This window comes from Ailuropoda melanoleuca, chromosome 1 (genome assembly GCF_002007445.2).
Source record: "Ailuropoda melanoleuca isolate Jingjing chromosome 1, ASM200744v2, whole genome shotgun sequence".
Classification (NCBI taxonomy): Eukaryota; Metazoa; Chordata; class Mammalia; order Carnivora; family Ursidae; genus Ailuropoda; species Ailuropoda melanoleuca.
The window spans coordinates 183,616,348-183,644,103 of record NC_048218.1 but is presented as its reverse complement, the minus strand read 5'-3'; the positions used below and the strand labels follow the sequence as shown (position 1 = coordinate 183,644,103).

The 27,756-nt window shown below is 35.6% G+C and overlaps 1 protein-coding gene across 3 annotated transcripts in view; it reads right to left on the bottom strand.

The window, feature by feature from the left end:
* Nucleotides 1-27,756, bottom strand: part of CPED1 (cadherin like and PC-esterase domain containing 1) — a 261,922-nt gene that overhangs the window by 113,803 nt on the left and 120,363 nt on the right. For all 3 annotated transcript variants that reach the window (XR_004628686.1, XM_002922427.4, XM_019802992.2), the window contains 9 exons: nucleotides 26,563-26,705; nucleotides 25,684-25,756; nucleotides 24,109-24,276; nucleotides 22,566-22,670; nucleotides 20,837-21,006; nucleotides 16,655-16,725; nucleotides 14,895-14,945; nucleotides 10,379-10,562; nucleotides 8,320-8,488 (listed from right to left, as the gene is read on the bottom strand). Coding sequence is in view for 2 of the 3 variants with exons in the window: in XM_002922427.4 (XP_002922473.1) it covers nucleotides 8,320-8,488; nucleotides 10,379-10,562; nucleotides 14,895-14,945; nucleotides 16,655-16,725; nucleotides 20,837-21,006; nucleotides 22,566-22,670; nucleotides 24,109-24,276; nucleotides 25,684-25,756; nucleotides 26,563-26,705 (1,134 nt within the window). In the remaining variant the exon portion in view is untranslated. The remainder of the gene's footprint in view (nucleotides 1-8,319; nucleotides 8,489-10,378; nucleotides 10,563-14,894; nucleotides 14,946-16,654; nucleotides 16,726-20,836; nucleotides 21,007-22,565; nucleotides 22,671-24,108; nucleotides 24,277-25,683; nucleotides 25,757-26,562; nucleotides 26,706-27,756) is intronic.

The window sequence follows — 27,756 nt, the reverse complement described above, 5'->3', positions numbered from 1 at the left end:
TTGTTATACAGATACTATTTTTTTTTATCATGAAAACCACAAATGAAATAACCTATATAAACAGGAGAGTTTCTAGGATAAAGTAGGTACTCAATAAATTGAATTATAATCATGTTTATTTATGCCAGAAGTGAAACCATCCTTATTCTGCTTGCTGCTGCTAGTGATATTCTGCATAAGACTATGAGTTACTAGGACAAGAATTTTTTACCCGAGGTTTTTCTAAGTTTGAAACTGTATACTGCATTGTGTATGCTTGTGTATTATTGTTTGGAATAAGGGGCAAAACTTTCATCAGATGTGCAAAAGGGTACTCTGCTTCCTCCAAAAGGTAAAAGACCACCGGCCCACAGGAATCGTTTGCTTTAACTTGCCTTATACAGAGCCAAAAATCTGTTGTTTGATGAAGCCAAAAATGCTTTTTAAAATATGAGTCATGTTCTAGGCTTGGTTTGGTAGGGAGAGGAGAACTTAGAAAATGCCTAATCCAGCAGCCATGCTCTCTCCCCTCTCTTACCACCATCCTCACTATATTGCTGTATACCTTTGCTAGAGTTAGTTTGCACTTGAGAAATGGGGAAGAAGTGGAGAAAGAGAGATACAAGATCTAGGGGCCCTTTGGAGCAATTAAAGTTCACAAAGAAGTGGGTAACAGGAATTGGAGTTATCAAAAAGAAACCCCATGTATCTGCTTCCCTGTTAGCCACAGCCTCCCTCAAAGTTTCAGATGTCACATTTGAAATCTGGTTACTCTAACAGAATATTTTATTTAAAGACCTGTCATGGTTCTTTTCTATTTCCCTGTACAGTTCACAAATCAGAGGACTAATTCTTAGAATGCCAAAACAGAAACTTCAAACGAAAATCAGTGTACATATACAGCAGAAGGCTGTACTCAGAAATTTCTAGATGCTGAAGCCAGGAAGATCTCATTCTCTTCCACATTGTATTGGTGCCGCTGCGCTCATGGTAGTAAAAGTTTGTTTCTTCTTGTAAAGGGAGCAGATGTGACTTGGAGAAACATGGAGAACAGATGTGCTGAGCAAAACTTCTTATTTAAATGGTAATTTATCTGGCCATAAGTTACATTAACTCATGAGGTGAGTGTTTAACATAGCTCTTTTTCACCAGCTCAGAAAGATAATTTATATAAGCACTAAAACAGATCATGAACTAAAGAACACACTCCTCTCATCTTTGCTGGCTTTTTAAGAAAACAATGTGAAATAAAAATTCCCAAGCCTCAGTTGTTTGTGAATGCTTACTGGCCACTGAGGCGGCTACTGCCATCAGAATGTCTGGGTGTGCAAACTGCTTGTGAAAATGACATTTCATTCCCCTTGCTGCTACAAAGAGTCTTGAAGAATGCTGGTAAAGCTGTGCTCAGTCCCTGGACACAGAACCTAAAACACCTGCGAAGGGCTTAGTGTTTAAGTCAAGGGCAACTGACACGACTTGAAAGAACGCCTATAGCCCGGGTCATTGATAATAATACGGATGCCTTTGCTATACATCCTTCCGAGTGAAGCAGAAAAGTAGGGCCGAGTTCTCCATTATGCACAATGGGAACCGTGCCTACAGCACACAGGATTAATTTTAGAAGCCCAAGAAAATGTTTGGATTTCCTTTATAATTAGAAGAAAAATACTGAACTCTTCAAAGTGCGTGTGTGAGTACATGCATGTATACATATATATTCATCTTTCTATCGACACAGTAGCAAAATAGGATTTTAAGTATTTTTTTTTTTTTCATGAAAGAAGGTGTCCACAAAGGCCAAAGTGCCTGGGACTCATGAGCATGTGGAATGCAAGTGTGTGGATTAGCCCAGGTCACTCACTCTCCTTTCTAATTCCCCACCAGTTCTTCCTGTCCCAATTCCTTTACAATTCCAGCATCCTCGAAATTATTGGCTTCTACTTCTTTTGCTGTTCTCTTTCTTCCTTCTTTTTCTCCTTCCCTATATACCTGCATGTAAGCCCTAGAGTGCATCTTGACAAAAAGAGTTTTCATGATGGTCATAATGATGATGATGATTGAATATTGACTGAGTACTTCATCATACACTAGGCTTGTGATAAAACTTTATATTTATCATCTAGTTGAATTCTTTTTTTTTTTTTTAAAGATTTTATTTATTTATTTGACAGAGAGAACGACAGCCAGAGAGAGAGGGAACACAAGCAGGGGGAGCGGGAGAGGAAGAAGCAGGCTCCCAGAGGAGGAGCCTGATGCGGGGCTGGATTCCAGAACGCAGGGATCACGGCCTGAGCCAAAAGCAGACGCTTAACAACTGAGCCACCCAGGCGCCCCCATCTAGTTGAATTCTTAGAACAATTCTGTGAGACAGGTTCTATCACTAGTTCTACTCTTAAAGATAAAGAAACTGAGGTTTAGAGAGCTTAAATGCCTTGCACTAGGAGACTCAACAAATTAGACCAGTTAGAAGCGAGCCAGGACTGAAACCCAGGCTTCCCTGATAGCAATTATGGGATGAGCCTTGGAGTCCATGGCTTTTAACCACTGGGTTAGGAAAATGGCCTGACATAATTTGCTAAGATGCAAATTTTGTTCTAATAAATAATCTCGACAGAGCAAACTGACTTTCATCCTGTTCATAGAGCAAGAGAAAATTCTGACATTTACAGTGGAGACATTCTCTTCCACATGTGTGAGAACTAAATGCAGTGTTCAATCACAGCATTCCGGAACCTATTAATTTTCACTCATTAAAGTCAGAGAGGTATCCTAATAAATCATCAAAGGTGGAAACTGACACGTGAAGAACTTGTTCTTAATACCTTTGAGGCATACCAACAAAATATAAAACTCTTAAAATTAAATATAAATATATAAGTTAATTAATACAAATAGAAATAAATAGAAATAAGTACATAAATTTATAAATGAGTATAAAAATATAAAATAGCCCAAGACTTAATTTTCTCTTTGAAAGGAGTGGGTGAAGTAGATAATAAAAATCACCTGTACTATCTTATCTGTTTGTTGTGAGGATTAAATAAGGATGAAAGTAAGGTCCTTTCACACCAATGAAGGTGTCATTGAAGTATCATCAAATTGCCAGTTCCACAGTACATTCTTCTCAGTATTACATGGTATATGTGAACAAAGGGTTTTTTAAGTTTTGAAAAAAAATATACTGTGGATGTTTTTAATAGAAACAAGAAGGTAGTGAGTTGTGTTAAATAGTGAAAAGGATTATATGGAAATTGCTAATGTGTCATCAAGCACTTTATTTATTTATTTATTTATTTATTTATTATTAGTATTTTTAAAGATTTTATTTATTTATTTGAGAGCACAAGCAGGGGGAGCAGCAGAGGGAGGGGGAGAAGCAGGGAACCCAATGACATGGGGCTCCATCCCAGGACCCTGGGATCATGACCTGAGCTGAATGCAGGTGCTTAACTGACTGAGCCACCCAGGCGCTCCATCAGGCATAAAATTTTAAATAGCCTGCACATTGAAAAACACTTTAACAATTAATAAAAATAGTAGTTTGACTAAGTAGAATTCCAATATGTAAAATATTAAAACTGAATAAATATTGCGACCAAGAAAGATAGACAGGTATTAGGATATATAAGTTATCTAGTAAAATATTAGATGTTAGCTCTAAAGAGATACACTATGGAAGAGTCTGATTCCATAACACTCCTCATCAAAATAAGGATTATTAAGACCTCAGAATTTTGCAATGATTGTAGAACATTATAAAAATTATCATTGTACATGACCATGAAAACAAATTTTACTTAACTAAATCTTAACAGGTTAAATTCTGGCTAAATGAATTTCCTAAATAGGTTAATTAGAGTATAAGTGTAATAAGAATTTCAGATTCTATAGTCCAGAGTAATGATTAAGGGGATCAATTTGAAGTCTGTCAGACCTGTATTCAAATACCACCTTTGATACTAATTACATACATTTCAAAGCCTTACGTCTTCCGTCTTCCACAAGTTAAGGGCGGGGACAGTTATCACCTATGTTTAAAGTTGTGAAGAACATTAAATAAGATAAAAAGGCAAAGTGCTTAGGATCATGTCTGACATACAATAAAAGTTCTACAAGTGTTGCCCTGTATCTCCTACAGTGTATGACATATTTGTAAGAGCAAAATGCATAGCAGAAAATTAATAAACAGTTGTTAGCTGGGAACTTTTCACTATGACACAGGCTCTATTGTTGAAAAATTGAATCACATTCTTCCAGTGTACTGGGGTAGGCAAGGTAACCAAAAAATCACTAAAATGAATATCTGATAGATATTACAACTCTGGAAATGGACAAAGGTTTTTTTAAAGTAGTCATCGATAAATGCTCTTCTATTCTTTTATTGTGGGTCTTAGCTAAATTAGACAATTATCACATGCATTGCTTTGTAACCTTTGCATTGAGAAACAGTACAAAAATAAATGGAAAAATTATAAAGGATTTCCAAATGCTATAACTGGAGTCATTTACACATTATTTAATAGCTCAGCATATAGATCACTAATTAATTTTTTTTAATAAGGCAGCAAATGTCAGTTTTAAATCTATAGCTAAATGCTGGACAAAACTTTTTTTTTAAATGGGTTTTTTTTCTTTCCTTGGTATTTTCCCTTTAGTAATTGTAATTTATTTTAAAATGAAGGCTGCTTCTAACAAATGGATCCCTGAAATGTAGTCTCCTACGCTTCTGCTATATGACCTTTCTATAGATTTTATTTATGGCCGTATTCTGGCACAACACTTTGGGGGCAAAATGTTTATGAGACCATAGATCATTTATACAAATCAATTTCTATGGATGCTATATTGTTATCCATGTCAAAACTTTTTGATTTGGAAAGAGATATTAAAAGAAATATTTCCCCATATGTGTTTTAATTTCCTTAGAACATAAATATATTTTATTAATTCCAAAGCATGACATATTCCAGCCATAATAACAGTTTATTACTTTCTAAATCTTTCTTCCTAACAGCAAAGGATTATGCTATTTATGGGTAAATCAAAATGAAATAAAAGTCTAGGTATGTTATATCACTTTTTATGTTTCATTAAGAATCATGTTTTCTATAATTGAACGCATATTTCTGATTATAATTACATTAGACAGAAAAGATGGCAAATTAATGAGAAGAATAAAGAGCTGTCATAGTAGTATCGCTGACTATAGAAATGATTAAAAATACAAGGATGAGAAAAGAGCAGAGTGATTCTTCAACATTCAGCATTGAAGGATTACCTTTAACCTATTCATACTTTGAGTAAATCCACTATAGATTTACTAGTGGAAAGTAGAAAAGCAGGCCTGTTATTGGTATATATCAGTGGTTCTCAACTGGGGTCAATGCCCCCCCGCTGACATGTGGCAACTGATCTGGAGACATTTTTGGTTGTCAAAGTTTGGAAAGGGTATAGTTTTGGAATATACCGGATGGAGGCCAGGAAGGCTGCTAAACTTTCTACAGTGTGCAGAATAGTTCCCCAAAACAAAAAGTTATCAAGCCCTGATATTGATAATGCTGAGGTTGAAAAGCCTCGGTCCAAAAATAGTTGCTTTTTTTTTTAAAAGATTTTTTTAAATTTATTTGACAGAGAGAGACATAGCCAGCGAGAGAGGGAACACAAGCAGGGGGAATGGGAGAAGAAGCAGCAGGGAGCCCAAAGTCGGGGTCTATCCCAGGACCCTGCGATCATGCCCCGGGCTGAAGGCAGACGCTTAACAACTGAGCCACCCAGGCACCCCCAAATCTAGTTGTTTTATATCAGTCATATAAATTAGCCCTTTCTCCCTCACTGGTAATAACTAAAGTAAGAGTTTCCTTTGTGGCAACCATATACAAATTCCAACTGTTTCCTTTGTGGCAACCATATACAAATTCCAATACAAATAAAAACAGACACCAAACTCAGATAGTTAATTATGGCTGAGTTGGTATTTAACAATATTTGATCATATAAATGATATAAAATGCCTAATAACAAATTAATTAAATTATCTTATTATTTACCAAAATGTCAAAGTAATTGATTTTTTTGACAAGTATGCCTTGTATTTGCTTTCCCTTCACTGATAGTCTTTCAGTGAAAGGTAAAAATGAATAGCTCAAAACCAGAAGGTGAGAGAATGGGAGAAGGACAAATTAGGAGGCTTGATTAACCACGAATTGAATACTCTTTTTTGGCTATTTTAAAATAGACTGCCTTTTAGGTTTGCTTAAAATTTAATAATGGAGTCCATTAGGATAAAATCTAATTTTTAATATAAGGAAGAAATGTAATTTTTCCCTTTAACCAACAAATAAACTATAATTAAAGTTTAATTCATTTCCTTTGGTTTGCCACATACATGCTTTAGGGGTTCAAATAGAACAGTCTACCACTTAATATGCAATGGTTTGACTCTGGACTTCAACATAAGAATATAGGAAGGTATTATGGCTGTTGATTAAAAAAAAAAAGGCAAAGAACAATGTAGAAGACCAAACGTTCGTGAGTCTCATAATGTGCATGTTTAGCTATGAATTTGGAAATAGCTGAGAGTTGATAGGATTTCCAAAATTGTATCTCTTCCTCTTTGTATTCTGAACTTCATGATGGTATCAGCTTGCAGTGAAACCCAATAACTCGAATGAGATTAAGCATAAAGGAGAAATAAGGGAAATTTCTCTGGTTTAGTACTGTCACTAGACCTTAGGGTGAGAAAAATCCTACCTCTGTTATTGACTTCTCCCAGTTCCTGAGGCCACTCATGCCTCATTAAGTGCCTAAATCAATCCTTTTTATTCATTCATTATCTCTTCAGTCATTTGACAGTTTGTAAAAGGAAGACTAAAAAAATACTAGTGCTTATTAAACACTTATCCATGTTATAAAATACACTACTGCTGTGGGACCACACATAAACTTTAAATTAAAACCTTCTGGAAAGAACTCTTATAAATGACTGGAATACTTTTCTGTAATCATCTGTAGGATATATCCCACAAGAATTTTCTAATATTTTTCTTCATATTATAGTAACAAATTCCTAATATAATCTATTGTCTCAGGTAATTGCATGGTAATTAACTTATTTCTTATGAATGTAATATTTGAGAAGAGAAGTATGTCTTGGAAGATAACACATACTTCCCCACTAACGCTTTTCTCTTATATTATTGAAGTATAATTTATATTCAGTATATATAATTTACATATAGCAAAATACATTTATATGCATTTTATATACAATAAGTTGCACAAATCTTAAGTGCATAGTTAACTGAATGTTTTATATATCTATACACCACCTGGTTATGGATATTACCACCACCCAGATGGGGAAGCATATCTGGGAAAGAGTGATCAGGCCAGGACAGCAGGAGCATAAAATACACTCTGACAAATAATGGGGAGAGGGGGAGAGAGTACTTATCTGGACATTACATTTAAAGAAACATGGTATTCATCCTACTCACTGAGACTCAGTCAGCTACTTCTCCCTGCTACTAATCCTCTGTGCTTCAGTGCTCCCAATAGGTTATCAGTCACTGAGACATGACGTATTTGCAGTTATGCTTTCTGAGTGACTTAGGATATACACTAACATCAATTACCACTTCCCCAGAAGCACCTATAGTTGAGGGTACATGATGTGAGGAAATGCAGAAGTTTATACCTGGAATCCTAACAAAGGGAAGAAAAGGAGGAAAGAATCACCGAATAAGACAAAGTCTCTGGGTCACATTCACCCTCCAAGATCAACAGGGTTACAAAATGATATGTGATGCTCACAAGAGAAACTACAGCTTTTAGGAATGATTATGATACAAGAAGCCCAGGAAAAATATATCCACTCAAGCAAATGTAATTTCACTCATCTGGTATCCCTTCCACAGAATAGCTTCGTAAATTTTTCTCTTAATTCTTTAAAATAAACCCCACTGAACCTCGTTTAAAATTTCAGAGTAGATTCAGGTACAAATCCAAGAAACACAGCACAATTTAACATGGAAATGTAAACTCAAATGTAAAATCAGTTTTATAACTCAGTGTGAGCACTCAGACTTTTTTTTTCAATATTAAGCATAATAAGTCCACTGAGCACAGTACGTGTAGGGAGCAGCCACCACACTACAAAGAAAAGCACTCACAACAAGGCAGCTCACAAAACTGCCTGGGACTCTTTCTCTTTGGAAATGAGACCACACTTTGGATGTGTGAGCATACATGTTTTTCCTAACAATTTTCATTTGGCATTTTTCACCTTGGTTAACAGATTACTCTCAATTCAATCCGAGTGCAAACGTAGAATTCACTTACCTGCACAAAACCACATGCTGTGAAGTCCTCAAACAAGGGCAGGCTTGGACGGTCTTCTCTGTAGATGGTGAGTTTGTACGTGATCAGGGTCTCCCCCTGTGCTGGAGATTCATCCACTACCAGCATTGAGATTTTGTTCATTCCCAAACCCAGAGGGTAGTTGGCAAAGCTAGAGAGAGAGAGAGAGAGAGAGAGATTTATTCATATGTCCATATGAATAAATAAATATTGACGTATGATGGATTCATACATCAATATTTATTTAATGCCTATAATTTGTACACAAAAGCAAATAAGGTCTATACAACTTCATAACAAACTTAAAATATGAAAAAAAACTTAATTATGTACTTTGGTATGTCAACAATTATCTTGCAGAGCAAGTCATGTCCTCTAGCAATCACAGAGAAGGAAATATTTATTAACCACTTCTCAGGGTCATACATTATCTCATTTAATATACCAACTCTATACCCAAAGTCCCATGGTAGAGTCAGGGCTAGGATGCAGGTTGGTCTGACTTGAGTCCTCTTTTCTTTCTACTAGACTCTCTTAGCTCGCAGGGACACCAAATGCATTTCCTTCCCTACAGCATGGGAACATGAGTATCTTCCTTGCCGTGAACATGGCATGTAATAAAGTTCTGTCTTCTGTTCAAAATTATAAACAAATGAGTTGGTGACTCTCAAAAGAGTCAATAGAAAAAAAATCCCATGAGACTAGGAAAATTAGTGTTAGTATGTCCATAAATTGTCACTAAAATTTTTATTCAACCCTTGAACATTCAAAATCTTGAGGAGCTGGGATACGGTAGAAGGAAGCTCCCCTTAATGAGTCTGTTTTATATTTCAAATCACAAGATCCTCTTTTGTTACAACATTGTGACAGAGATTAAATCCAAAGATTGCTAACAGAGTATCCAAAATCTATAAAGAACTTATCAAACTCAACACCCCAAAACTAAATAATCCAGTTAAGAAATGGGCAGAAGACAGAAACAGACATTTTTCCAAAGGAGACATACAGATGGCTAACAGACACATGAAAAAATGAAAAAAAAAATGCTCAACATCACTCATCATCAGGGAAATATAAATCAAAACCACAATGAGATACATCTCATACCTGTCAGAACGGCTAAAATTAACACAGGGAACAACAGATGTTGGCAAGGGTGTGGTGAATGGGGAACCCTCTTTCACTGTTGGTGGGAATGCAAACTGGTGCAGCCACTGTGGAAAACAGTATGGAGGTCCCTCAAAAAGTTAAAAATAGAACTACCCTATCATCCAGCAATTGCACTAGTAGGCATCTACCCAAAGGATACAAAAATGGTGATTTGAAGGGGGCACATGCACCCCAGTGTTTATAGCAGCTCTATCCACAATAGACAAAATATGGAAAGAGCCCAAATGCCCATCGACTGATGAATGGTTAAAGAAGATATGGTATCGATATATATTGGAATATTACTCCACCATAAAAAAGAATGAAATTTTGCCATTTGCAACAACATGGATGGAGTTAGAGTATATTCTGTTAAGTGAAATAAGTCAGTCAGAGAAAGACAAATACCATATAATTTCACTCGCAGTGGAATTAAAGAAACAAAACAGATGAACACAGAGGAAAGAAAAACAGAGAGAGGGAAGTAAACCATGAGACTCTTAACCATAGATTAGAAGCTGGGTTGATGGAGGGGGTGGCCGATGGGCTAAATGGGTGATGGGGATTAAGGAGGGCACGTGTTGTGATGAGCAGTGGGTGTTACGTGTAAGTGATGAATCATGAAATTCTGCACCTGAAACCAATTTTACCATATATGTGAACTAGCTAGACTTTACATTAAAAACTTGAAATCTAAGATTGCTAACAGATCAGTAGAGCACTGATAACGTGCTTTATTTTACCACATGACACCTGAAAAGTGGAAGGATTTAACACCCTGGCAACCTCACCAACTGATTTGATGCTTCAGCTTTTCTGAACCTTCAAAGGTTGCTTCAAATATCTGCTTCACTATGATGTCTCCACTCAGCCCTGGTCAACGTCCCCGTACCTTGGTCCTGCCCGATCATGCAGGTACACCTTGCACTGACACTTAGAAGTCTCTGCTCCAATTGTCACTGTGACCACGTCAAATGGGACTTCAGAGTAATAATCTTTGATCTTTGGGTTAAATTCAGGATTTAGTTCCAAATGTGGATGTGTGAGGATCTGCTTGATATAACACTGTGTGTCATCTGTTAAAATAAAACAACAATGGCAAAGAAAAGACAACTGTAAAATGGATAAATGTTTAAAAAGCACATATGATTAAGTTTTTTTTTTTTTTTTAATCCTTGAACAACCTTCATGATCACTGCTGATTTTCTACTTGGCACTCTGGTCATATTTGATTTATGGCTTCAGCTGGATTTTCTATTTGTCAAATTTTGTAGAGCTTGCCTTATATAACAGCTGTTGACTTTAGTTGGCATTTTACAGATGATAGTTTTTGCTCAGCCCTTAACAGTTTAAAGGCAGTGAGAAGGTGGGAAAATGTCTCACCAGTGGATTGATAACATTTTCGTGGCATTTATTGCATCTATCAAGCAACTGGTAAATGGGGGTGATGACTCTGTGAAGTGGGAACAGAAGGGCACCAGCAGAGAATGAGGAAAATTTCTTAATAGGGAGAGTCATTAAACTGCCATTGAGTTGATATAGTAGCTTACAGGCAGTAGGGTGGAGTGAAGAATGTGAAATTTAATATTATACCAAACACTTGGATACAAAAACAGCAGCAGGACATCCTGAGACCCCCCTCCCTGCCCCAGTCACCCCAACACAAGAAAGTGCCCTAAAGTATGAGAAGGAAATGTTATACTCTGCTCAATCCTGTTGTAGAACCCAGCATATTACTTTGAACCATATATTCTAAGCCATTTTAAAAATGTGTTTCTAGGTGGTAGCCCAATTTTTACAAAAGTATCTTGATGAGAAAAAGAAAAATGTATTTATAGGCATATATACCAGCCACTGCTAAATTATATTGGTTGCATATTTGGAATAAACACATTGCTCAAGAGAAGCTTAGCAAATGTTTTTCAAAGAAATACTAATAAGTATTTTGTTCCATAAACACTTTTTGGTAGTTAACCAAATTCCAGTGGATTCTATGGAAATCTGTAAAATGAAAGTATCCTTCTATTGCCTTTAAATAAAACGTTCAAGCATGTTTAACAACATGGCAACAAAACAGATAATGCGGAATTCAAGGCTGGAAGCTATATACTGAACTTAAAGAAAGTAGATGATCTTCTGAACCATTGTCCCTTCCACTATCTGTAGACAGCCATCACAGTGAGGTTTCTAAAATCAGATCTGCCTCAGCTTCCATTCTTTAATGGTTTCTCATTATCTCCAAAATCTAGTCCAAGCTCCCAATAAAGCAGACGAGGCATTTCACAATCTCTTCCTCGTCTTCCTCTCTCTAGTCACATCTCCCATTCCATCCTGGACTTTATGACTCACTAATGCCAACCATTCTATATTTCTCTGACAGACATGGAGGCGTATCTGTGGCGGTGGATACCGTCGACCTTATGGAGGTTTTATTCCATGGCGGTGGATACCGCCAACCTATGGATGTTTTATTCCAGTTCTGAGAACTGTGTCTCAGTTCAACTCCTATACGTACATATGAAAATGAAAACTGAAAATGAAAGTAAGAAAAACCCTATGTATTTCTGACTCACTCTATAGTTTTCTCAGCTGGCAAAAGAAAAAACTACACAAGTGTAAATTAGGAATGAATAATAATACAAAAGATATATTGTAACTTCATTGTAGGGAAAAGTCTTAGTAAAAAATAAACAACTAGTCAGTTGGTTAAATAACTCAGTGAATTGGGTAAACAACCCACTTGATTGATTGTACTTTTACTGAAGATTTGATCTGGCTGAAAGATGTAGGTAGACTGCATCTATAATGTTGATGGTCATTGTCAATTCCTGAAATTCTTGTAATAAAAGAGAAAAAGTTAAAGAATGAGGGCAAGATTATATTATTAGATATCCTCCTGAAAAGGACCATAGCTTTTTATTTGAATTCGACTACTATTAATAATGTATTCAATTAAAAAAAACTTTTTTCCCAGCATGTTCTATGTTCAAGGACTGAGATAAGCACAATAAAAACAGGCTATTGTTGTTCATGAGATCTGACTCAAATGGAGACTGTGAACCTAACATAACACTTTAAACAGGCTGGAGTCCAGAGATACAAAATGTGCTTTTGAGAGGACCAATTCCTAAGTAGAAAGGGAACATAAACACTTGCATTACACTCTTATGTTCAAAACCAGTTAAATGAATAACGAAGTAGATTTATTTTTTCAAAATAGTAACCACAGAAGATATACTTTAACTTAAGAAGACATATTTTTGTAAAACAGTCACTGAGAGTTAATTTCCCTGCAGTTTACACTTTCACTTCCTAGTGAAAGTTTCCAGTGGGTCTTGCCCATTATAACACTGAAACGCAGCCCCACATGAGACAAATGTGTGATCATTCTCTTAAGCAAGATTCTAGCAAGTGCTTGTTTTTGGTTTCATCAGAAACTCTCCACCTCTGGCTTAAGTGCTGCATCCTAACCCCCTGCTTAAAAGCTGATCTGTCTTCACCTGAATCATGAGTGCTGCTGTCTACAAACGCCTAGAGTTTCCTTGGCATCCTTCCCAGCCCAGTGCCAACTCGCCTCGGGCCAGCTTACCCCAGCTCCACGGAGAACCCAGCATGAGCTATGGTGGTAGCAGGCTGCTTAACCGATTTGGCAAGTGTATTTGGGAAAGCTGTTGGAAGTTTTGGTTGCTCTTAATGGATTCATTTAACACAGAATTTTATTGCCCTCTCGAGGGATAATCATAACTCATATTAAACACAAGAAAAGCCTAGATCCTGAAGGATAATCCCACCTGTTCTGAGGCATCATCAAGTTATTTTTTAAATCTTAGATCATGCCAAGAAAGTAGGCAGATTAATTATACAGACCCAGGTAGGCCTAATTTTTTATCAACATAAAAATATAAACTAAGCTGAAGAGCTTATCTAACATGTTCACATCCTTTACAGCAGGTTACCTGGAAACTGAAAAAAAGTGAGATTATCCCCATAGAGTTGTTTCATTTTATACATTATGAAATAGAAGACCAAAGAGGTGAAGTGGCTTTCTCGATGCTGTATCTACCCCAGAGCCTAGCATGTGACAAATGTGCATTCTCATTTTTCTCCTGATTTTCGCCCTACTCCTCTTCCCACTACAACCTAGGCACCGGTTTCCCAAGAGGCGCATGTATTTTTCTAGGGGGAAGAGATTGGATGGAAAGTGCAGGCAAGGAATGGCGTAAGTCATATCTGTTATTTTTCCTGATCAGCAATACTTTATTCAAAATGCTGTTTTTCTTTAGTTGGATGTACTTGTTGATTCTATTAAACCACATTATTGTATGACCTCTCAGTCTACCCTGATTTTAATGATACTGTTAACATAACAAATGAATCAAATTGCATTTTAGAATATACAAATTAGATTTTATTAAACTGGAAGACTCTTATTTATGATAAATTAAATCTTAGTCCATAAATTTTATTTTTTTTCAGCTTTTATGTTTTACTGGAATAGTTTTTTGTGAAAGGCTAAATTTTCTGAGTGTATGTTTTAGTGCTATATATATATATATATATATATACACACATATATATACACACATACATACATGTATATACATACACATGGTCAAAAAGCAAACCTGCTAAGTAGAACTCTTATTTTTCCATCATACTGTTATAAAGTATTAAGATAATTCATGAGCTTTCGACAAAGAATTGGAAGATCCAGCTTCATGATCCATTTCAGGCATTTAATAGTCCTGTGATCTTGGAAACGTCAGTTAGATTCTCTAGAATTATATATTTGCAAGGCCACTGGAATAATACCGAGCAGAATAAAGAAAATTATTTTTAAATCCTAATATCTATATACTTAAAATGAATTACTATTATATACATGCTATTTTTCTTGATTATACCTTAGTAAAAAAATTCATGAATTTTAAGAAAATAAACTGATAAGCAGATTAAAAACACTCAATTGTTACAATGAAAATTCAACTCAAGTACTATCCATTATGTCAACAATCTGGCAGAAAAGGAATCCCTGTGGGCTAGTGTGAGCCCTAAAAAATCGATGTATAAAGCAGACAAGTCAAGCTTATCCACTTGAGCAGTCTCCAGGACAAGCCTTAGCACCTTGAAGACCCCTCAAAATGAGTTTGAAAGTCACTGGCCTTAAACAAACAAACAAACAAACAAACAAACACATAAACATAACATTTCACTTCAAAAATAGAAAACTAAAAATGTTCTACTTATGCAAAAGTGACAGATATCAACTCATTCAGAAACGTCTAAAAATGTTTTAAAAATACATTACAATCTAAAAGTACTCAAATATGATAAAATGGTGATTTATTCAAAGCAGGGTTGTTTCTCACTATTGATTACGCCACCGAAACACTTTCATTGGAACTCACCGTTACTACAATGAACTTCTTTGGTTTCATTCATAATTCGTGGAACACCAGCTAAAAAAAGAAAAGTTAATTTAAAATGAAAACTATTAAAATAAAAAGAATACATATTCAGTAATCTCAAACAGCATAAAGTAGAACACATTTTATTATTTAACTTTTCTTATATCAGAAAGCACTTCTTAGTTAAACTGAAAGCTACAGTAAAACAAAAGAAGTTATTTGGTTCAAATCTCAGGAGAATGATTATTTCACACAGGAAAATATTAAGGGAGAAATATGAATGGTCTAAATGTCATCCAGTGCCTGAAGGTGATCTATTGAGATTCCTTCTAGAAGGTTCCATAATTTTATGACTATAATATCCCATCATTAGAATTACAGAAGTTTTATCCAGTTGATTCCACTTGACATTTCCTCTTAAGTTTCTGTATTAAACCAAACATCTACCTAAAAAACTCCTTACAAAATACTGATGGAACAAAGGAATGAATAAAAACACTCAGAGTGCTTAAATCATTCACTTAAAAAGAAAAATGGTAGGAGTGAGAAAGACACAGAATAGCAGCTTATCACCAGTTCTTCACTGGGCTTACCAATTCCTTCTATTGAATCAGTGGCTGTCAAACTTTAACATGCCTCAGAATCATCTGAAGGACTTCTTAAAACGTGGAGGGCTGGGCCTCATACCTAGAGAGGTATGATTCTGATTCAGTAGATCTGAATGGTCCAAACTTCCCAGGTGATGCTGATGTTTCTGGTCTAGGGGCCATAAGCTGAGAACCACTGTATTGTATTAAACCTTGATTTGTAATAGGAAATTTTTGATTTCTAAAAAGTTGTAGACACGTGGTACTTCTTTTCATCTTTTAGTCTTAAAATTAGAAATATTTTGTATGATCAAAAGTTCAGATGTTCTTTAGAAGGAAAAAACTAGAAAAAGTAGAGGTAAGTCTAGAAAAGAAAATCGCAATTGCCATTGATGTTCCTTGAGGCCCAGGTTGCTTGTAGTCAATTGTTTCATTTAACACCACACCATAAACATCTTTCATGTCAGAAATATTTTTCTGCAATATTAGAATGGCTTTACAGTATTATATTGGAAGTTTATGACTTAATTTATTTATCCAATACACTATTATTACAGTAGAAGTAATTTCTAATTTTTAATTTATTTTCAAAACATATGTAACTAAACTTTTGTGTATATTCTTAATTATTTCCCTAAAATGAGCATCTAGGAGTGAGATTTCGATGATGCAAGAATAACTTTTTTAAAAAAGATCTGTTTATTTATTTGAAAGAGAGAGACAGCATGAGCATGAAGGGCAGAGGGAGAGGGAGAGAGAATCTCAAGCAGACTCCAAGCTGAGTGCAGAGCCTCATGTGGGGCTCAATCCCAGGACCCTGAGATCATGGCCTGAGAAGAAACCAAGAGCTGGATGCTTAACTGACTACACCACCCAGGTGCCCCTGTAAGAATAACTTTTAAGGATTTTCTTACATGTTATTACATGGCCCCTTAACGGTGGTTGCTCTTATTAATACCAGCACCAGCAGCATGAGAATAACTATTTCCTTACGCTCTCCCCAACTCTATTATCTTTAAGAGAAAAAATCTTTGCAAATTTGAGAGAAAATAGCATTTCCTAGTTTAACTTCCATTTTTGATTGCTAATGAAGCTAAACATTTTTCTTATATATTTTGGGCATCATACGATACTTATTTTCATGTTGGAAGAAGTGAGACTATATCTTTTTACCTTTTTTATTTTCAGTTGCATCAAATGGTACTTGTGGTTTTTCAATGTTCTCATCCTCTGTGAAAGAATTCCTGCAAATACAATGCCAGACAAATCTGGATCAATGAAATGAACAAAATTCATGGAAATTACGTCTAACACACTATTTTTTTTTCCTGTGTGGGCACAGATATTTTGATGAACACAAAGAAACATTTTCTGGGTTTCATTCCTCAAGACTGGCAACCTGGCCTCAAGTGAGGTGGGTGGAAATCTCATCATCTCTAATCAGCAGAAGCACATTTGAAGAAAACCAGGGCAAAAAGTCACTCTTCAGTCCAAAAGTGAGCAATTTCTGATAGACTGGGTCCAACAGAAGTGATTTGGGAACACACAGTCTTATTAGAATCTGTTTGACTAAAATTACACAGTCTTGAAGCAAGAAGGCGTGGAAAGTCTGAAGCACAGACTCCAAAGAACATACACACAATCTAAGAAACGTTTAAGTGTGCTATGCCGAAAATGACCTACGTCTTGTTGCGTCTTCTCTCCTCAAATGCTGACTAACTGTACTTAATGGTAAGGTCAGTTTCTCTTGGTGTGTTTGCTTCATGTTTTTCTGTTGTGTAACTAAGTGCTTGGCCCAATTGCTCTTTAGCTTCTCAAAGTTGTGCCCCAATAATCTAAACTGCAGACCGAAAACTTGCTGGTCCTGATGATGGAGAATACGGGGAAGGATGTGATTGGGCTTTCCTGGGCTGTGCTGAAGGATGTGATTGGGCTTTCCTGAGCTGTGCCATGATTCTCCATGTCTACTGCAGCAGGACTGAGAGAAGATCACTGGCCTGATTTCACAGCGATGCTATTAGAATGAAATCAGATGCTCTGTGTTAAGTTACATTTTATAAATATTTATTGTCCCAGATATTGTGCTGGGCACTGTGGTAGAGAAGAGATGAACAGGCATATTTGGTTCCTTCAGAATAGAAACATCAGCAAATTATGAAGAATCAAGGAATTAAAAATACTGCTAATGTGGGAAGGTGTGATAATTTTATTGTAGTTTTACTTGTGATGTCTCTTTTCTTTCTTTGATGCATACAGTGAAGTATTTAGGGGTGAAAAAGAAAAATGTCTAAGACTTACTTTAAAATATTTCCCTTCTCCCAAGGAATGAAGAAACAGATAAAGCAAGCATGGGGTGAGATATGTTTAGTTGAAGGTTGACCGGGTGCCAGGCCAAATTAAAAAAAAAAAAAAATCTCTGAATTCATGTGAAGCAAAAACTTTAAGCGAAGCTCATAAAAGATACAACCCTGAAAGGCACATACACTGAATTACTATCTTAATGGCATGAGATGTTTGTATGCTAAAGCATCCTGCAGAGACTCCTTGTGCAATTTTGTGAATAAATTATTTGTTTTTAAAAATGTGGCTTTTTCATGGAAAGCCTATGAGGAAAGCAAAGTACACTTGCAACTTTATTTCTAGTAATGTGAAAATTAGCAGAAGGTGCCCAAATACTGATTATAATATTTTCATTCTGTTCAGATTTACACTAATTCTGTGGCGACCTCTGGATTCTAAGCCTCAGGGCACAGACATAAATAACGGTCACTTTTTCTAACTGTTGCTTTTCCGACATTATCTCTTCTTTATCTCTTGTTGCTCTAAGCAAATGATCTTTATTTAAAAGGCAGCATGGGGGCGCCTGGGTGGCACAGCGGTTAAGCATCTGCCTTTGGCTCAGGGCGTGATCCCGGCGTTATGGGATTGAGCCCCACATCAGGCTCCTCGGCTATGAGCCTGCTTCTTCCTCTCCCACTCCCCCTGCTTGTGTTCCCTCTCTCGCTGGCTGTCTCTATCTCTGTCGAATAAATAAATAAAATCTTAAAAAAATAAATAAATAAATAAATAAAAGGCAGCATGGGAGCACCTGGCTGGCTCAATCTGGGGAGCATGTGACTCTGGATCTCCGGGTCGTGACTTCAAGCCCCACACTGAGTGTAGGGATTGCTTAAATAAATAACTAATTTAAAAAAATAAAAAAAAAGGAAGCATGAAGTCATTAATCCCCATAGGTAGCATAGGTATGTAAAATTAGCTTTTTCTGTAGAAAAAGCAGGAGGTGTCCATTGTGAAGATAAGGACAATGACAAATGACTACACCTGACCTGCCCATCTACAGGGTGTACTGGAATAAAGCACCGGGCCATGAACCTCTGTTTCTCTTGGCTAGGTGGCTTGAGCAAATGAACCACCTTCTCAGCATGGTTTCCTCATGTGGAAAATGTGTATAATATCCATCCTCCTTGTAACACAGCATGGATGATAATTAAATATACATATGCTCCCAGGTAAATCTGAAGATAATTAGAATTGAGTATTCTTTCTTGAAATGTTCTCAGAGTGATTTACCTAATTGCTTTTTGATAAAGATCTAAAATTTAATGTTCTCAGTGTTAACTCAGATAAATCTTTCGAACTTGTCCTGTTTTTCCTATAAAAGAAAGAAAAATGTTTCCTCCACTGCAGATCCTAAAGTGACCTTTGGATGGTCGAGAAACATGAAAAGTCAATATTAATATTTATTACCTACTTGCACTGCAGCATACCAGACACCATGTAGTACATGGAAATTACCTTATGTAATTCTTGTGAAATAATATGTGGTAGGTAGTATAATCCTTATGTTACAGATGTGGAGATTGAGTCTCAGAGGTGTGAAAGCTTTCGCTGTTATAATTAATAAACTCTGGGGTTGGGATATTTGAATCCATGTCTGTCTGATTCGAGAAAGTTCTGACCCTTTCTACACTGACCACTTTCAACACTGACCACTAATAAATTCCCTTATTCAAGGGAATAAGTTAGGGTTAGGCTTAGGGTTTGGGTTAAATGCAGTATTCTGAATTTAGATAAGTCCCTTACTTAACCTTACACCATATATGGAGCTTGAGAAAAATGCTGGGGAACACATTTTCCAAAACTTGTATATCTCAAGGGAATTTAGTTAAAGGTAAAAACAATACCTAAATTGGTTCCTTGGGAAATCAAGTCTGCTCTTCCCTGTTGATAATGACGAATGAGACAGACTTGAATGACTTGAGTTGGGGGGGGGGGAGAGCAAACAAATGGGCATTGAGCTCTATTATTTAAAATGTAATTTTCAAACAAATAAAGGCTTCTGTCAGGCTTACTACTTCTGAACATCGAGGGAATAAGGCCAACTTCATAAAGTCGTGGCAATTCAAGTGAGTTCTGATCCTGGGAAATGTCCTAAGAATTCTTCGAATAGATGATTATTTGTTTTTTTGAATTATAAAAAAATTCTCATGGAAAGGCTTTCATTACCTCCTGAGACAGAGGGAAAAGCAGCACAAGTCAGGAGAACTGAAGCCATTCCTTCCTGAGAGGGACTGCAAGACACAGAAGCGATTATGCCATGGCCCTTTCGTCTTTCATCTCCCTAGGAGGCTTAGGTTTGCTTCTGTTTTCCTGGCAGTAGAAAAGTCAAATATTCCCTGAATTCCATCATATAAAAGAGAAGCAGAATTAGCCAGTGCCTTGGGCACTGTCCCTTTTCGACAACTACAGGAGATGTGAATATATTCACCTGGCCTATCCTCTCTCTCATCCCCTCATTACCACCTCTCATTAGAATGGAAGTGGAAATGAGCGGTCAAATGTTTCCCTCTGAGATTCTACCTTCTAAAAAAGAAAAGTTCTATTCTTGTGGCAGGGACCGACATATTTGTAAATTTGGCTAGATTATGCCCAGAATACAGTCACTCCTCAAAAACTCTCTAAATAAATTCTCATACCATCTTGGGCTCCACGCTGACTGATGGTTCATTAAAAAAAAAAAAAAAAAAAGGCGCTTAATTCTTTCTGTCTGATGCTCCTGTAATTCAAGGATATACATCACAGAATGAAATGAGATTGAAACTTTTAATTTTAAATATTACTCTGTAGTAGAGTCAAGTCCTATTGTTTTGAAAAGCTGTCGGATGCGTTCTTATTACAGTGTTTGAAGACCACTAGGATTGTTATGGTTTCAATGCTTTAAAGAAGCTTATTTTCCAGAGCACAAATATTTGGACACATTTCTCGTTGTTGCTTTCTTTAATGTAGGCAAAATCTTTTGAAATCAATCTTTAGAGAATTTTTGGATTGCACAATTCAAATTTGTGGCTATCTTACCATTCCAGTGGAAGGAGCTGCGCCTTTTTATTCAGGAGCTGCAACTGTTCAAAGACATTTAAAAGAGACCAGGACTGAGTCAGGACTGAACCAGGTTGTCCTATAGAATTTGCCAGATCATAAAATTCACGCATCAAAGATCGAATCCCAGGAGTAGTAGATGGGAAGAGCTGAGAAGAAATATTCAAAACCAGAATATCAGAATAAGTTATGGAAAATAACTTAAAAAGTATCTTTACTAGAAAAGGCTTTCTATTTTATTGAGCTATTTCAAAAAATCAGATATTTATTTAAAATCCACTGGTCAGTATCACAATATAATTTTCTGTGCAGTTGTCAAGGTAAATGCCACTTTTTTATAAGGAACGAATTTTGTTGATCATATTTCCAAATACAGTGAGTTTTTGGTCTCCTTTCTTTGAATGAAAATGGGTATCTCCTTCCTATAGATAGCTGAGAACAGCTGAATGACAGAGTGACTCAGGGAGTAGGAAGAATGAGGAGAAATCATTTGAGGTTACAAATGAACTTTGTCAGGGTGAGAGATATTAATCCAAGGCGGGGGGGGGGGCGGAAACCCTATGGTTATCCTCTTTCTATTCTGAGAGTCAGGAAATTGGGGTTTGTCCTTTTTCCTGCAAAATAATTCTTCAGTTTTCACATTGTGTCAAGAGATGCTCCCTACATTCACAATTTCTTAAATTACGAATTCCTAAAGAATGAGACCTGCCTCTTTATCTTTGTTGAGTTTTGAGCCAACTGTCACAAATGTAATACTTACTATGATTAAATTAATTAAAACAATCCATCAATTAAATTATTATCTTTGGGGCAAAAGCTTACTTTGAACCCTCTAAAATATGAGTCTAAATTATAAAAACAAGTACCAAACATTCATTAATTAACTTAGTAAATTGGTTATAACTCAAACAAGTAGCATGTGAATACATGCTATTTATTTAAGTAAAAAATAAATGTTAGATCTAAACAGATTAATAATAAATTATCAGTGGACTTCGAAAAATGCTGTTTTAACAAGATATTTTGTATAAGCAAATCTTAAACATTGACATCCATTACAGTCTATCTAGATAAGTGGCAGAACTAGAAACAAAGCAAGTACCGCACATGTACATGTAATAAATTATATTGATAGTGACCTTTGAAATTGACCAATAAATTAACAGAACCCAAGAAAATACACAGAAAGGAAAACAAATGTCAGTTATTTTTTAGGCTAAAGTCTGTAGTAGTTATCATAATTATTTACATTTTCTTTCTTTGAAGTTTGCTATAGAGTTGCAACAAATTAAGATTTAGGTTGTTTCCTAAAATGTGGTTACATTCAGAAATATTTGATTTTATACAAACAAAAAGGGCACGATGAGCTGAAAGAGATTTTTGTTACACGTACATGTCCCAAAGCTAAAAGCAAAATTTCTCTAGCAAAAGGTAGACATTTCCCCCTTCAGAACTGTCGTATACTGGCAGCTATGCTGATCTCATGTCCTTTTACCTTGAATAAGTCATGTATTATTTGCAAACTCTTAAAGAATGTTTGTTCTGCTCATTTTAATAGTTAGATGTCCGAAAAGAAGAAAGAAGCTTACAAAGATTTCTATTTCTTAAAGAAAAAAAACTTCACCTAGTTTAAAGCGAAAATCAAATAGTTTATGGCTGATCTATAAGGTCAGTAATCATGAGGAAGCAAATGTCACTTTTGTTTTACCAGTTGGAATTGCCCCAAGTTCCCAAGTTCCTTTATGAAAGTCATAATTGAGTTCATCTCCTCTAAAGACAGGCATTGATTTTGTTCCTTCTGATAGTTTTCACCCTATAATGCGGGGAGGGGAACAATTCTTAAGCCATTGTTACAAAGTCAAACCATGTTAAGCCCAATTGCCCCCCACTTTATAAATCATCAAAGTTCAAACTCTACAAACAGCTGTTCTAATTAATGCCAAATCATGCATAGTAACTTCAGCTTGTCGCAACAGTGTCTGGCTCTAAGAACATTTCATACTTGACAAAGAGGACCTGAATGAAATTGCTCAATAATGTGTTGGTAGTAAGGTTGGGGAGATGAGCCCAGGAGGGTAGATTGTGTGTGACAATCTGAGGATGCAGGAAGTATCTCCTTCAGCCTTCAGGGTACCAGAGATCAGCGCGGCCGGTGAACCTGGGAATCTCATCTATGGGACATTATGATTTTGGAGTTTATGGATTCTTTTTTTTTTTTTAAAGATTTTATTTATTTATTTGACAGAGATAGAGATAGCCAGCGAGAGAGGGAACACAAGCAGGGGGAGTGGGAGAGGAAGAAGCAGGCTCATAGAGGAGGAGCCTGATGTGGGACTCGATCCCATAACGCTGGGATCACGCCCTGAGCCGAAGGCAGACGCTTAACCGTTGTGCCACCCAGGCGCCCCGGAGTTTATGGATTCTAATAAACAGTTCCCTCCCCCATTTTTCTTCACATCCTTTTTTTCTGATGCATCTCTGAGAGGAGAAGTTGCACATATTTACCATTACTTCTGGGTCAAGTGGTTTAATGGTTTTAATGACAGTCCACTCACTAATGAAGGAAAACAGGGAACTAGAGGAAAAAATTAATAAAATCCAGGGGAAACAGCAGTCTATAAGGTCATGTTCTATCTCTCACAAACAACTATCCATAGAGTATCAATGTTTGTTTGTGAGAACTTTCACATTCTACTCTTCCAAATTCTCTGAATACAGGTTTTTAAAACAGAAAGATATATAGAGAATAATACCGTACAGATTTTTGATGCATTAAGAAAACCTGTATTAACACACCATAAAAATTAACCAATGCTACTATGAAGCACTGCATCCTAACCATCGCCAGCTGAGCAGCATTGCTAACCAGATGTGAATTCTTTAAAAATTAGTATTCTAACTCCAGTCCCTTGACATCAATCTAGAGCATTCGCTGCTCTCCTAGATTGCTTTTAAAAAATTCTACTATTCCTTTTAAAGTATTCTAAATAACATCTAATATGTATTATTCATAATATCCACAAACGTTCCTTAGGAGTCAAGATTCTTTATTTTAACCCATCACTACATCATAATCAGTTACTCATACTTAGTTGACATAAAAAGTCTTGGTCTTCAGGTCAGAAAAATATAAACAGGCAAAATATAATGGATACCAATTCGTTTCAAATGCATTATCAATTTGCTTAGCTACACAATAAAGCAAATGGCACCTTTCAAAAACATTTGTCACTTAAAAAATATGCACTTACCTTAAAAACACCTGATCTATAAAGTCCCTGAAATATCTCAGAAAACACTGGAAGTGAAGATTCATTAGAGAAGAGAAAATTGAAAGTATCTTGTAAAAGGAATTCTTCTGTGTTTTGGTCCTCAAAATCCGTATTATCATCATCCTGAAAATTTAAATGCTCATGTACCTGTGGAGGAATAAAAGCACAGCAAATATTTTTCATTGACTTTCAATGCAGTGAAATCACGTCTAAGACATGATTCATCCCTGTTGGATTATAGATCAGAACTGACATCTAGTGGCCTTTTTGGAGGTCAACAACTTTATAAAATACAAATAATGTTCTTTCGAAGATACAGTTTTTTATGTGAAAAGTAATGGATTATAAATTCACGGTAGTTTATCTTGAAACTCTTTACTGTTGAAGAATTTGCATTCAGGAAAGATATAACATTTCTGAATAATAATTATTTATTTTATTTTATTTTTTACTATTTTCAGTATTGCATGTACATTCAGGTTAGTTAACATATATGGTGCTAGGAAAACTGGACAGTAACATGCAGAAGAATGAAACTTGACCACTTTCTTACACCATACACAAAAATAAATTCAAAATGGGTGAAAGACCTAAATGTGAGACTGGAATCCATCAAAATCCTAGAGGAGAACACAAGCAGCAACCTCTTTGACCTTGGCCACAACAATAAATTTCAAAGAGCATAATACAAACTAAGATGTGTGCAAGGTAATGAATAAATGATCAAAAATACAGATTCATGAACTTTCAAAATTTTATGGATAAATCTTTGACCTATTCAACTAAATGTCTGAGCCATATATAATGTAATCATTCACCTTGTACAATAGTTCGAAAAGCAGTCAGTGCAACATGAAGTTGAATTCCGGTTGCACATAATTTTATGTTATTCCTTTCCCTTCTTCCTACTCCATATCTCATAATAATGCTTTCTGTAGATTTATTCAATCAACTGTTTTTTAATCTTCTTGCTACTAAGGGATATTTTAGATGAAAGATGTGCTGGAGGAGATGATCTGAATGAGTTCATTTGGTTCGAAAGGAAGTAAAAGAATCAGAGTCTACAAAAGCACTCTTCAATTTACACATATTTATACTAGGAAAAAAAAACATATATTTAAAAAATTCCTATGGCTTTTTAAATTAAAATACAGGCCAATTCAAAACTTAGTATCTATATGTAAAGAATAAGAGTTACTTTTTTTTTTTTTGTAAAACCAAGTGAATAAGCTGGGTAATCTTCTATTTTCTGTTACCTAAATGTTTGCCACTTTATTTCATAAACAGTGGTGACTGAACTGTAGGAAAATCCATGCCTGTTCTATAGTGATGCATAGTAGGGATTGGAACTCAAATCATAGATTCTCCACATATTAATTAATTTCCTGAACTACAGTAAAATATAAGCCTATAGTGACTTTAATACAAGTTGCTATTTATTGACTGGTTACTGTGAATGCAAACAACCCACCCATACACAGACACAGACACACAGACCCACACACATCATTCGGCATAAGGTGGAAGCTCACAAGAAGCCTTCGCAGTGCTCACCTGGAGCACTACAGGGTACCTGAAACTGTAGTAACCAATATCAAAAGTGAAAAGCTGAAAACATAATCTGCATCTGAAATAAAAACACAAGGTCATGTAAAAATATATTCTATTTGCTACATTTACTCTATCATTTGATACATTATTAACAGTTACTAGAGTAAAATTTCAAGATCTGCACTAAGTAAAAAGAGCAGTGGCTTGGAAATTACATGCAATTTATTTTTAAATTGGAATTGGTTTTGTTCCTTATAGAAAATACAAGTATATCTAGAATATTCATAACACATTAAACAACGAAGCTACTTTATGAAAACCTAAATATGGAGAAGGAAACTCTCCTACTCATTACTGCTAGGCATTCTTATTCACATATGAAGCATGATAAAGCTTAACTGAGTCATCTCCTTTTTGTTGACATTACAAATTTAACATTTCCCTAGAAAAAAGGCATGAAATTATACTCAAGCAAACTGAAATATATAGTAGCTATTTAATATTGTAAATAAGGTCCATAAGTAAAATTAAACTTAGTCGATGCAAAGTTTGTATGATAAAAATAGCTAAGCTTAAAAAGGAGATGCAACTAAAATTAATTTAAACAATGTGTGCTTTATTTCTTGTCCTTATTTTTTGGATGCTAACAATTCTGTAACAGGCTCTGAAGTTTTAGGATCTATAAATATGAGAAGATGTTTACAAGTTTATCTTTATATACTGACATAACATTTTCCAAGTAGCTCCTATTTGAGATATATTTTCCCTAACAATTTTTAGAAGGTCGTTTCTTTCCTTCCCTTCCCTCCCCTCCCCTCCCCTCCCCTTCCCTTTCCTTTTCTTCTTCTTCTTCTTTTTTTTAATATTAGCATTTGTTTTTACCTATTGAAGGCCTTTGGTCCCAGAGTAGATGTTTCACTGAATACTTCAGCTGCTAGCAGGAGTTTGCTAATTGCTTCCTTCATATTATCAAAAGCCTGAAGAGGTGAACTGGCTGTCAGGAATGTCTCAAAAAATGTTTGCAGCTGTGAACAAAGTAAAGGATTCAATATTGAAACAATAATCTCAGTTTGTCTATCATTTCCAAGGTGACCAGTCTGAAAGTTTCTTTTAGGTAATGTATCTTTGCCACATTCAAAAAAACTCCTTAAATAGGAAAATTTGATAATCTCTATCTATATAATTTCTATACATAGTTTGTGTATATATACACACATATATCTTATAAATAATATACTGAAAGAATATATAATGTACTAAAATATATTGTATAATGAGTGTTGTATACATATGTAATTTGTATATATTATATACATAATATGCAATATGTAATATGTATTATATACATAATATGCAATATGTATATAATATATACATTTAAAAATATATTATAAGACTTTCAAATGAATATGGGATGCCACTAAAGCTTATAATTTAAATTACTTTAAGAGTTTTTACTCTCCCTCCTTTTTTTTCATTTCATGGCATCCAATCATGGAAAGTGAAGTGGAACTATTAGCAAGAGCTTGTGATCAGAACTTTCAGGTGTAATTTGTGACTCTACTAGATGAACTTGGACTGGCAACTCACTTTGAATTTTTGTGTCCTTCTCTTTAAAATGGGTGAATACCATCAACAAGAGGGCTGTAAACCCAAATCAGAAGAAAGTGTATTTGAGGGGCACCTGGGTGGCTCAGATGGTTAAGCATCTGCCTTCAACCCAGGTCATGATCCCAGGGTACTAGGATCGAGCCCCACATGGGGCTCCCTGCTCAGTGGGGAACCAGCTTCTCCCTCTGCCTCTGCCACTCTCCCAGCTTGTGCTCCTTCTCTCTCTCAAATAAAGAAATAAAATATTAAAAAAAAAAAGAAAATGTATTGGAGAGCCACTGTAAGGTATGAAATTCAAACCTAAGCTTTTTAGTATTATCACTTTTCTGAATATATCAGAACAAAAATAAACGGACGAAAGTTGCTTCTTCACAGCATTTGCTGTGGGAGATCTAGCCAACTAATGAAGAATCTGAAAGAATCTCAGTGTCCTCTTAACATTTTAATTTAAGGTTTCATGTGGAT